Below are 12,566 nucleotides of genomic sequence, written 5' to 3'. Positions count from 1 at the left end.
AAGGACAGGTTTTTTGGCAGTTCTCTTCTGCCATGTATATTCTACTGCTCAGGCTGGTGGCAAGTACCTTTCCCCACTGAGCTGTCCTGCCTTTTGCCTACCCATACCTTAACTGAACATTCTTATTATACTCAGTGATTTTCTGTACATTATTATGAAGTAGTTTAACCTCAGAATAAAAGCCTACTTAGTTAAAACGTTGGAAGTTCAGAGTCTTATTGGTAAGTTTTGGCTCTTGTTTTCTTTTTCTACTTATTCTACCGGTTGATAAATATGAGAATAAAATTTTCTGTTTAAGAATTTTGCTTGCAGAGGAAAATGTAAATGGTGACTTTATTTTTGTGGTTCTACCTGGGTGCTTCTTGTCTCTACCAGGACAATCAGTTGACATCACTTCCTTTGGATTTTGGAACTTGGACCAGTATGGTAGAATTGAATTTAGCCACAAATCAGCTCACAAAGATCCCAGAGGATGTGTCTGGCCTTGTTTCTCTTGAGGTGAGTGAATATAGTATAATTAGAGATAGTCATAACTGAACTCCATTGGGTGCACAACCCTGTGAGGGGAGGGAAGTGTTGCTGCCATTGAACCACTTCTGCCTGACAGAAGCTGAGAGAATTAAATGCAGAATCTTTGAAGAGAAAGATGTCTAACACTTAGCACCTTGAAAACAGTTTCCTTTCATTCCTTTCAGGATACATGGCATTACTTGACAAAATAATTACTGATTCTTCAGATTGACACTCACAGCCTTTTATTGTATGGCTTTGGCCTAATTTTATCACCCCTTGTGTTGGTAATGTGTTGTCCCTAGCTGTAGGTCTGTGTACCATCCCAGTGTCTGGAATATTGCTTTTCATCCTCTTGATTTTACTTTTTTCTTTCAAAAGCTTTTCCCCATAATTAAAGATCCACCCTAGTCAGGAATGACTGTTACTGTCTTTACTTAGTGAAGTTTTCATCTTTAACACATAGCTTAGGGAGATAGTAAATATGCTCTTTTTAAGATTTTTTTTTTAAAAAAAACTTTTAAACGTTCTATTATATTGTAAAACGGCAGTTCCCAACCTTCCTAATGCTGCAACCCTTTAATACAGTCAGTTCCTTATGTTGTGGTGACTCCAACCATAACATTATTTTGTTGCTACTTCATAACTATAATTTTGCTGTTGTTATGAATCCTAATGTAAATATCTGACATGTGACCCAAGAGGAGTTGCAGTGCACAGGCTGAGAACCACTGTCATAAGGTAAATGGTGCGGTGCAGCGGCTTACAGAGATTGAAACACGGTTGTGCTTTTGTCGCTCCGTGTTTGGATCTCATTGACTGAAGCTTTAGTTTCCTGAGGAGTGAAGTGAGGTAATAGCACGTCATAGTTTTAGTTCAGTTTAAGTGAATCACATGAACAAAGTGCTTTTGATATAAGGTCCTAGTAAACTCCAGTGGTGGCTATTGTTCTTGTATTGATCTTGTTGTGTGTGTGTGTGTGTGTGTGTGTGTGTGTGTGTGTGTGTGTGTGTGTGTTTATGGATTTTATAAAGTTGGGGCAAATAAGTAGACTTAGCGTTAGTGACAATTTTATGTGGCTCTTTCAATTTACTGCTCTTTTTCCTAATCCAGCTCCCATTATTGTCTCCCTCTTTTTTTTTTTTAAGTAATTTTATTAAATTATAAAAGTTTCCATTTACGCGCCTCCTCCCAACACCCTCTCACTCCCCCCCCCCCTCCCCTCCTCCCTCTTTGTCCCTAAAGGCAGTCAGGGCCTCCTGCCCTGTGGGAAGTCTAAGCTCCTCCCCCCTCCCTCCAGGTCCAGGAAGGTGTATCGTCTCCCTCTTTCCATGCTGAATTCTAACTTCTTTGAGAAAAAGAACTCTAGAGCTTCCTCAGCCCTTTTACCCTTTAATGTTTCTAGGGTGTAGTGAAGAATTTCTAAATCGTAACTTCAGTTACTGCTCATTGTTATAGACAGTTGTAAGTCAGTGGCTTACTTTCCTTAAGTGAATATTTTAGGGAATTTTGAACAAAAATTAGGTTATTAATACTTGTAATTATTCACTGTCAATATTTTAGTTTTAAGACAGTAGTTAATTTTGTTTTTCCTTTCAAAATTTAGTTAATAAACTATTTCCATGTTTTTAAGTAATTGAATAAAATCTCTTTGTAGTATATTTGTTTTAAAATGTATTACTCAATTAAATATTTAATATTTTTTATTATTAGTCATTTTTGGGAATTAGCATTGCTTAATCCTTAATCTTTCATAACAATCATGTGTAATGTTATTTCATGAGTTGTGAAATGCTGTCAATAATTTCTGCTTAGGTTCTCATATTATCGAACAATCTTCTAAAGAAGCTTCCCCATGGTCTTGGAAACCTTAGAAAGTTACGAGAATTAGATCTAGAGGAGAACAAACTAGAATCCTTGCCCAATGAGATTGCTTATCTCAAGGATTTGCAGGTAAAACTCTTTCCTGGTGGTGTTAGAATTATATGACTAAAGTTCTTGAAACCATTCCAAATTACAAGTTTTTCTTTAGATTTTGATATAATTTTCCAATTAAAGGTTTTTATCTTGTTGTCCTTATGTGAACGTCAAATATACTGCCTGCTTTTGTTCTCCTAACAAATGAAATTGTTTGAAAGAAAATTTTGTGTTTTACTAAACAAGTTTTACCCAATTTAATTTTCCTGTTATTTATTTTATTCATTAGATATATCATTATAAATGTATATATCAGTTGTAGGAAATGTATGTGTAACTTTTTTATTTTGTTAATCTTCTAGAAATTAGTCTTGACAAACAACCAGTTGACCACTCTTCCCAGAGGTATCGGTCACCTCACCAATCTCACACACCTGGGCCTTGGAGAGAACCTGCTTACTCACCTTCCCGAGGAAATTGGTATGAACCTGTGGGCATCTGACTCTGCTTATTGCCTTTGTGCTTTCAAATAGATAGGTTTGATAAATACACTTTTCTGTGAATTCATTTACATCAAGCTCAAGACTTTTAATGAAGTGCCAATGATTTTTCTCCTAAATTCTTAAAATTCAGCCTGTGTTTAAGAATGGCTAGAATGCTGCCAGTAGGTAGACCTTACTTATGAAACTCAATGTACAAGATTGTTTTCTGTTCTTCTAAACTTAATAGTTAGATGGGCTTGCGGTAAATTAGCACTGTCTGTGCTGTAAGGACATTTTTGTTTTTGTTGTCTTTGTTTAGATTTTGTTTATAATAACTAGTTCTGAAACCACAGAAGTGAGCTACTATTTGTAGCTTCTAGAAGAATATTCTTCATAGGGATTTAGGGTTAATTGTAGTATTTGCTTACTATTAAAGCCTGGATTTACTTTTAGAATTTTTCCAAATAGTCACATCTAATATTTATATAATTAATATGGTCACTTTGAATTTAGGCATCAGGTCATAATTCTGTTTTATAACAGAGTCCGTTGAGTGTCCCTAAATTAGTGATTCTGTGGATTATAATCTGTTCTCTATAGTATCCTTTTCTGTAAGCAAGATAAAGTAGTAAAGAATGTTTTTGCAAATGGTAGACAATTTAAAATTTAGTTGTGCCACTTGGCTGACTTTGTAGCTTTGGATAGAGACTGTCCACCCTAATGTCTTCTTACCTGTAAACCAGGACAGTAACTCACTTCATGGAGATTGCCTTGAGATTAACTATCCCACGTGTAGACAAGTCTCTCTTGCTGCCTGTTGGCTTACTACTTTCCTAGTGCCATTGGCAAGTAGTCTATGTTTTGACTTTTAAAATAGAGGCTTAAAAATACATATGTGAATTCTCAACTGACCAACAGAATGTCTGAAAATGGAGTGTTTCCACAAACCTCATAACCCTCAAAACCATTGTGATTCTTTGGTTATAAAGATGGGCCTATAAATTTTGGTTTTAAAAAGTTTCCCCAATTGATTAGAATATGCTGCAATTTGAAATCTGCAGTAGTGAAAGTTTTAAGAATAATAATTAATTGTTTTCCCTCCCTAAACAGGCACACTGGAAAACCTAGAAGAACTGTATTTGAATGACAACCCCAACCTTCACAGCCTCCCTTTTGAGCTGGCTCTCTGCAGCAAGCTGTCAATCATGAGTATTGAGAACTGTCCACTCAGTCACCTCCCACCTCAAATTGTTGCTGGAGGGCCTTCATTCATTATTCAGTTTTTAAAGATGCAGGGTCCATATCGTGCCATGGTCTGATACAAACTGCTGGTCCCACACACTGTTCAAACATAGACTGCCATTAATGTTTCATATCTATATCTGTATCTGTGGATATTGATCTATGGCAGATTTATAAAGACTGCATTATGTGTTTCTGCTAATAGAGGAATCATAGCCATTTAGATTTTTTTAATTCTGTAAAGAAAAAAAGGCTTATATAAGTTTTCTTTGCTAAATTTGATGGATGGTTTTCTGTTGTGTAATCTGATATGCCAGTTTGTGTAAAAAATCTTCCAACAAATTATGAAGTCATTAAATTTAAGGGACAAAGTGATATAGTCAGATATGTGTTTCTCTTAGGAAAATGTGGGCTAAAAATTTTGTTGCAACTTTTCGTATCCATTTCCCCTTACCGTGTCAGATCTTTATAATGGCATGAGCCCTGCAGGTAGAATTTTTCTTTAACTTATTTTGAAATTTGAAATTTAAATTTTTTATATTGTTTACAGTTGGAGTGAATCACTGGATTATTTTGATTTGCTCTCTTTTAATCAGTCAGATATAGAGTTTATATTCTCTGTTAAAAATTTGCGTCAGTTAGTTTAAATGTTAAAAGATACTTTATTGAGCAACAGCTGGCAAACGGAAAATATACATTTAGAAATCAAAATTTCCACTACTTTTATTTCTCTAATGAACTGTAAAATAAATATCTGAAGTGAACCTTTGGGGTCGGGGTATTGAGGCCTTTCTTAGAATAAGTATTTTTAATTTTTACTTTGGGGAGCAGAAGTCTGTGGTGGAAGGTTTTCTTTTCCATTCCTGAAAGTTGCAGATCCACAAAAATTAAACAGAAATTTGGCAAATAAATTACACATAAACACACATTCTATATATGTATATACAATGCTATATAGATATGTATTTATTATATCATAAACTACAATAGGTGACTTTAAAGTCTTTACCCTTTCCTTGTACAATGAGATGAATGTCTCTCTCTAAAGACTGCAGTGTATGTATGTTTCAAGGTTATTTAACAGTGTACTATGGTTTTATATCTTGACTCGCCTTGTACATCTTTCTGTTCTGGAGTATCTGTGTCTAAGCACAATATCTTCACACTGTGCTGTATTGCTGCTGAACTAAATGCACTTTCCCCGTAGATGGGGCACTGGCTTCAAACAATTCAGTTCAGTACCATTATTTTCAATTTCATTTCTCCTTTGTTATTAGGTGGTATAGTACAGTTATGAGAAATGGCACATTGCATCGACACTATTGGTAGTTCCATGGAAGTTACGTAGGATGTGCATGTACTATTTGATAATATTTTCTTTTGCTTTACTGCCTTTATGAATAGCAAAATTGTGAATGTGTGTCCCTTACATAGTACTCTTATTTTTGGTCATCTTGGTCTAGGTCAGTTTAATTATTGAGGAGACCCCACAGAGCAAGTGCATCCTAGAGTCCATCCTAAAACACACCTTCCACATGATGAGTAACTATTCTGTATAATTAAATATTGCTGCTTAGTTTTCTGTTTTGCCTCCCCCCATTTTGGGGGGTCATTTTGTTCTAAACAACTATTTTTTTTACAATTAAAACTGTAATATCAAGATAAAAATTTGGACTTTTGCTTTTCCTGGCACTCAAACTCAAGAATGGGTTTGAGGTCAAATCTGGGTTCAAATTTGTAAGGAACACCGAATAAATGGAAGGCAGGTAAAGATATAAAACCCTAGAATGCTTAAATGTGCTGTAAAACTATTGTAGATGTTCACTGGATTTTACAAAGTAATATCCTTTCTCTTTTTCCACCTACTGTGGTTTTTCAGTTAAGATTTTTGTTTATAAAAGGAATTTATTACAGTTCTACCTAGAACTTGTGTGTGTGTATGGTCTTTGTTTTCCTTCCTTCCTTCCTTCCTTCCTTCCTTCCTTCCTTCCTTCCTTCCTTCCTTCCTTCCTTCTTTCTTTTTTTCTTTTAAATCTCATATCCATATGTATTGATATTAAGGTCATGGAACTGAAACTTGAGAGATAGTGGTCTAGTGTCTTTTCTTGTGAAACATGTTTTTTTCAAAATGAAAATATATGAAAAATTTTAAACAATTTGGTTTCCTTACATTTATTTAAGTTATTCTACAATAGAGGTGGAAAATGATCACAAACTTACATGTAGGACTAATGCTACATATACATAGTGTATTATTAATCTCTTCAAGATGTAAACTACAGATCTTCTTTAGAGATTCTGTTTCTACCAAGAAGCTAGACTCCGCTTAGGAGGAGGAATACTAGTGAAATTAAGATGCTTAATCCTTGAGTGAGGGATGGTGAACGGCTACATAGTCACTAACTTTTTTCATGAAACGTCATTGGGACTAATTGCCATATTTAAAAGTTGCCTTTCTTTTAAAAGAATAATGTTTGACTCTACATAAGATTTGCTTAATAAAATAAGAATCATAGACTGTTATCTGAAACATGCAAATTTTAGTTAATCTGTAGCAGTTAAATGGAAACAACATAGTCTTTCTTCTGTAGGTGTTTATTTAGAACATCGCACAGAAAGGAGAGATGGCGATTTATAGATTAATGAAAACGATAGAGTTTAGACAAGAAAACAAAGGTTTTCTTAACTTCATGCTTAAAATATGGGCAATGTAGTTGGAGTAAAGTCACAAAGCTTGGATTACAAGTTTCTAATTAAATTTGTGTAGTCTGAGCTATTTAAAGTGAACGAATTTAGGCTGGGATGTAGCTAAATGTAAGATGTAGCCTAGCATTCACAAGGTCCTGGTTCAACCCCAGTATGCCCACCCCCAATAATACAAACAAAAACTACCTCATACAAAAAAAAAGGGGGGGGGGGAACAGTTAACCAGGCATGGTGGTTCAAACTCAAGGCTGATGCAAGATGATCTTAAGTTCAAGAATAGTCTGGGTGATGTATTGAGATCTTTCCCCCACCCCAAATCAAAAATAGCATTCTTGCCACTCAAGAAGTACCCTTGTGTCCTGTTCTGCAGCTGCAACAGCTTCCTGAGTGCTGCATGGCTGAACCTTGGAAAGTTCCAGTCCCTCTGCCCTTCTAGTGTAAGGTGCTCTGCAGGCTTATCATCCTTTATAAAGTCATTTACACCCTGAGTTTTTGAAGGGTGGAGTCCTGTCCTCAAGGTATCTGTCTCACTGTTCAGTCCTAGCTGCTTTGTAATCATGCTGAGTCTCCTCAGGCTCATAGCAGATGGATCAGCAATTGCTTTAAGTCAGTTTAATACTTCTTTCTTCACCAAACTGCATGTTTCAAATCTTCTGATTCTTTTTTTTTTCCTTTTCAGTTATTATTGTAGACTTGGGTGAAAACTGCAAGCAGTAACCACAGAGCCTAGATATTAAACTGTTGAAATTTCCTGTTAGTCTATTACTTTTAAATTCAGATCACTCAGAATTTCACTATACAGAGTACAGCCAAATTCTCTGTTACACTGTGACATGAATAGCCTCCCAGTATCCATCCCAATCTTCCTTTTCCCCCACCTGAGATATAAGCAGCATGTGCTGGCCATGTTCCTGTCTTCTCTGTGCTCTTGTGAATTGTCACCATGGTTGTCCATTGAGCTCCTATTCAAGTGCTTCTGTAGTCTGTTACACTGTGCTCTTCCACTCTCCTCCCCAAACTGAAGTTCCAGAGGTCTAGGTGGAGACTGGGAAGCAGGGCAAGCAAACTAGACCCAGACATGAATGGCCTACTTCTTCAGGTCTACCTGCTGTAGGGGCTGCAGTTGAAAACACGGGCCTGTGGAGGACACTGAATGTCATGTATTGACTGTCAGCCTTTAAAAAAAAGCAACTGCAAATTATTCTTCCTAGGCTGCCTTCAAGTTTAATGCAGTATGTGTTTTTGTACCTAATTATCCAAACAGACTTCAGTAGCTGTTACTTGTTCATAATTTTTTTTGATAATTTGTATTGTCAGAATTCCAGTTTGGCCTTAAATTTTTTAAATATGATTCAAGTTGTTTTCTGAAACTTTTAAAAACTTACGTTGTTTAGGGTTTTTAAATATTTGTTTTTAAGAGAACAGTTGTGTGTTGAGTCATAAAATTAATTTGTCGCTCCACTGTGTTGCTTCCCTCGCTAAAACAACCATTCATACCTCTGATAGCAGTGGGTTAAATAGGTGAATGCTGATTTCATCAGTGGTGTTGAGTAAGGCAGCCAGTGAGGGCCTGGTCAGAGCCCCCCGGCCTGGAACTGCATGCACTAAACTTGAAGCTTCACACCTGCCCAAGACTCAGGTCTGTTATGTGTAATGTATACATTATCTGCAACTATTTCTGTTTGCATAGTTCTTTTTACTAAAAAAATTTAACTTGGGTGATGACTTCAGGGATTTGCAATTATCTCCTGTCTCAGATCAATCTAGCTTAGAAGTACACAGTACAGTGTACTCTCAGGTGGTGGTTTTTGTTTGTCGTTGGATGTGGGGGCAGTGTGTTTACTTGATCACTGAGGAATCCTTTCTAAAGCTTCATCTTTGGAAGAGGTTGTATAGAGCTGTGAGTACAATCTTAGAGAAAAGGGACTTCCTGGCAGCAGTCCTGAATTGCTTCAGGAGTCTACCAGATTATGTAGACAGATTGCAGCCCTTCCCCCCAGAACATGGCCAAACATAAATTAGTGACAGTTGTCTTTTGTAGGATGTTGACTTAACTCTGTGTTTCTTTGTTCTCCTATATCCTAAGTTTGGAAAGTATATCTACATCCTTTGAAAATCTGGGCTATCAATATTTTCTATGTTATGTATCTTGGGAAGAAATAGTGAACAGTCCACTTCCTGTTTGCTCTCTTTGCTTTCTGGGTGAAGATGTGGCCTCAGCTTCCTGACCTAGTCACCAGCTACCAAACCTCTTTCCACCATGATGGACTCTGCCTCTGAAACTGTGAGCTAGAATATAATCTTCTAGTTCCTTCTGGCTGTGGTGCTGAATTACAGCAACAGGAAGTAGCCAATACATGTACTATGTTACACTTATGGTAGACTTCAGAACAAGGAAAAGTATCTGAGGTAAAGGGACAAGATCTAACTAAAGGTCTGTCTTAAAGATACAATCTCCAGTACAGTGGCACAGAGGCTGTCAAAATATGTAAGGCGGGAACAGCCACAAGAAGTGGCTCAGGCCAAGGTCAGCTTACTTTTGTATGTTGGAGACTTCACCCTCCATTAGAAATTATTTTGGGGGACCCATGTAATATTGAATTTTCTTGAAGTTACGTGCTAAATGAAAACGAAACATACAAACTTGTCATATTGTTTAGCATGGTGAAAACAGCCTAGAGGAGCCTTTAGAGCATCTGTGCTATATTAGAAATAAGATCTAAGATAAAATGATGTTCTTAACCTTAAAAAAGAGCAAATTTAATCTAAAATAATCCAAAGAAAAAAGAGAGTAGGCATCAATGAAAGTAAAACAATAAGTCAATAGTGAAAAATCAGTAAAACGAAAAATGAGGTTTTTTTGAAAATATAAGTAAACAGTAAAACTCATAACCTTCTTACCAGGCTAAGACCTGCGACCCTACTAATTCTTATCATAATTGAAGGCAAGGGCGTCACTACAGCTCCCATGGGGGGAAGAAAAGGTAATAGAACTAACTATAAGAATGTCTGTGACGCTAAATTTTAAAGCTAAGACAAAATGGGCCAGTTCTTTGAAAGATACACTATGCCAAAATATACACAAGAAAAAAATGTATATTGATGCCTATTGAAGAAAATGAGTCTGTACTACTATTTAGTAGAATTCATCAAACATATAAAGAATCTTTAAATGGTTTCTCTATAGTTCCTTCTAGAAGATGGGGGTGGGGCTATCTCTTAATTCCTTGGGGTCAGAATTACTCCAATACTAAGCCCAAAATCCTTACAATGAAGTACAGAGATCTGGTGAACTTAGATGCAAAAATCCTCAACAAAATAACAAATTTTATCCCATAAAATAATGTACAAAAGAATTATACAACACAACAAAGCATTGTTTATGCCAGATACACAAGGCTGTTTTCATCATTAGAAAACCAGTGTGTAATACATCACACCATTAGGTTAAGAAGAAAACTATCACATGATCATATCAATCAGTGCAGAAAAAACACTCTTTTTAGTAACTTTTTGGTAACACTCTTTTTGGCACCTCTTTTTGGTAACTTTCAAGAGCTGATTTTCCAAAGGAGCAAAAACAGTTCAATGCAGCAATGATGACCTTTTCAATGGGAGGGGATATCTGGCTATGTCTCTGTCTGTCTGTCAGTCCGTCCGTCCGTCTGTCTGTCTGTCTGTCTGTCTGTGTATCTAATCAAATCCAAGTCCTAAAACCTAAAATGAATCATATGCACAATGATAGAATAGAAAACTCTAAGCTCCTAGCTCTGTGGAGAACAAAAGACCCAGGATATACAACACACCGCTGAAGCTGGCATCACTGCCCAGCAGGAGACTCACTGCATTTGGGCCTGACTATGGAGGTTTAGGTATAGCACCAAGGAACATTTGTGGAAAGCATTGTAAGTTGAGTATCATTAATTTTTTTTTCTTTGCAAAAGGCACTACCAAGAAAATGAGAAAACAAACAAAAGGGGAAAACACTGTAGACTGAAATACCGACAAGGAATATATTTGATAAAGACTTTAATTTGAAATACACAAGGAACTCTTTTTTTTTAAGAAGATACATTTTATTTTTTATTTTTATTGAGCTATACATTTTTCTGTATTCCCCTTTCTTCCTCCCCTTGCCCTTCTACCATCTCCCATGACCTCCACACTCGCAGTTTACTCAGGAGATCTTGTCTTTTTCTCCTTCCTATGTAGATCCATGTATGTCTCTCTTAGGGTCCTCTCTAAGTTCTCTGGGGTTGCGGACTGTAGGTGGATTTTTCTTTGCTTTATGTCGAGAAGCCATTTACAAGTGGGTACATATTATATTTGTCTTTCTGGGTCTGGGTTAACCTCACTCAATTTGTTTTTTTTTTTTTTTTTGATCCATCTATTTGCCTGCAAATTTCAAGCTGTCATTTTTTTAACCACTGTGTAGTATTTCATTTTGTAAATATACCACAATTTCTATATCCATTCTTCAGTTGAGGGGCATCTAGGTTGTTTCCAGGTTCTGGTTATTACAAATAATACTGCTATGAACATAGTTGAGCACATATCTTTGTGCTTTTCTAGGCACAGAGGGTGCTGGGAAGAAGGGCAGAGACACCAGGAGATGTGGAGGAAGTGATTATCTTTTGGGTATATACCCAACCACGGGATAGCTGGGTCTTGAGGTAGATCGTTTCCTAATTTTCTGAGAAATTACCATACTGATTTCCAAAGTGGTTGTACAAGTTTGCATTACTACCAGCAGTGAAGGAGTGTTCCCCTTACCTCACATCCTCTCCAGCATAAGTTGTCATCAGTAGTTTTGCTCTTGGCCATTCTTACAGGTGTAAGATGGAATCTCAGAGTTGTTTTGATTTGCATTTCTCTGATGGCTGAGGATGTTAAGCATTTCCTTAAGTGTCTTTCAGCCATTTTGAGATTCATCTGTTGAGAATTCTCTGTTTAGGTCTGTTACCCCATTTTTTTTTTTTTACTGGTTATTCTTTTGATAACAAGTTTCTTGAATTCTTACATGAGGAACTCCTAAAATTCAGCATAACGGAATGACTGATTTAAAAATGGACAATTTAAAATGGACAGCTCATGAGATATGTGGGTGGCAAGGGAGCTGGAAGGAGCCATGCACATCAGTCACTAGGGAGTTACAAACGAATAAGAAGCCTCTCATGCCTACTGAAGCATCAAAAAGAAAACTACCGATGGTTACTGAATGCGGGAGGAAATAGAAAATGTACAGCCACTTGGGAAGATGATAAAGTATCTGCAGGCAGCCTCCGGCCCCAGCCACCCTGACACAGCACACCGCTTTCCTTGCGTCTTGTTCTTCGTCCTGCTGTCAACGCTTCCCAAGATGGAAATGCTGGGCCAAGGGGGTGAAGAAGTAAAACCAAGAACTTACTTTCCTTGGAGTCTTCCCTCATTATCTGGCCCACAGAGGACCCTTGTCTGGCTCCCTGGCCACAGAGACGGAGTTTCTCCATCTCTGTCATCTGCTCATACCTTCCTCTGAGGACAGATTTGGGGGTGATAGGAAAAGGCACCTCTCATGGGTTTTTTTAATTTTTGCTTTTTCTTCTTAGTCTGTCTACGGTTTATTTTTTAGGCTGTCACTTCTGTGTTTCCCAGATGTTTTAGCTGTAATGCTAGTGTGTGTCACTGGGATATTTGGTGGCTGTTGCAGGACTTTTGAAATATCTCTAT

At 36.9% G+C, this 12,566-nt stretch overlaps 1 protein-coding gene across 6 annotated transcripts in view; it reads left to right on the top strand.

The window, feature by feature from the left end:
• Positions 1–6,307, top strand: part of Shoc2 (SHOC2 leucine rich repeat scaffold protein) — an 87,168-nt gene extending 80,861 nt beyond the window's left edge. For all 6 annotated transcript variants that reach the window (XM_087907807.1, XM_048423414.3, XM_085694089.2 and 3 more), the window contains 4 exons: positions 376–498; positions 2,326–2,463; positions 2,790–2,907; positions 4,020–6,307. In XM_087907807.1, the coding sequence (XP_087763933.1) occupies positions 376–498; positions 2,326–2,463; positions 2,790–2,907; positions 4,020–4,228 (588 nt within the window). In that variant the 3' untranslated portion in view covers positions 4,229–6,307. The remainder of the gene's footprint in view (positions 1–375; positions 499–2,325; positions 2,464–2,789; positions 2,908–4,019) is intronic.
• The last annotated feature ends 6,259 nt before the right edge of the window (positions 6,308–12,566 follow it).

The sequence above is a fragment of the Myodes glareolus genome, chromosome 7 (genome assembly GCF_982192425.1).
Source record: "Myodes glareolus chromosome 7, mMyoGla1.1, whole genome shotgun sequence".
NCBI classification, from domain to species: Eukaryota; Metazoa; Chordata; class Mammalia; order Rodentia; family Cricetidae; genus Myodes; species Myodes glareolus.
This window is presented reverse-complemented; position numbering and strand designations above follow the sequence as displayed.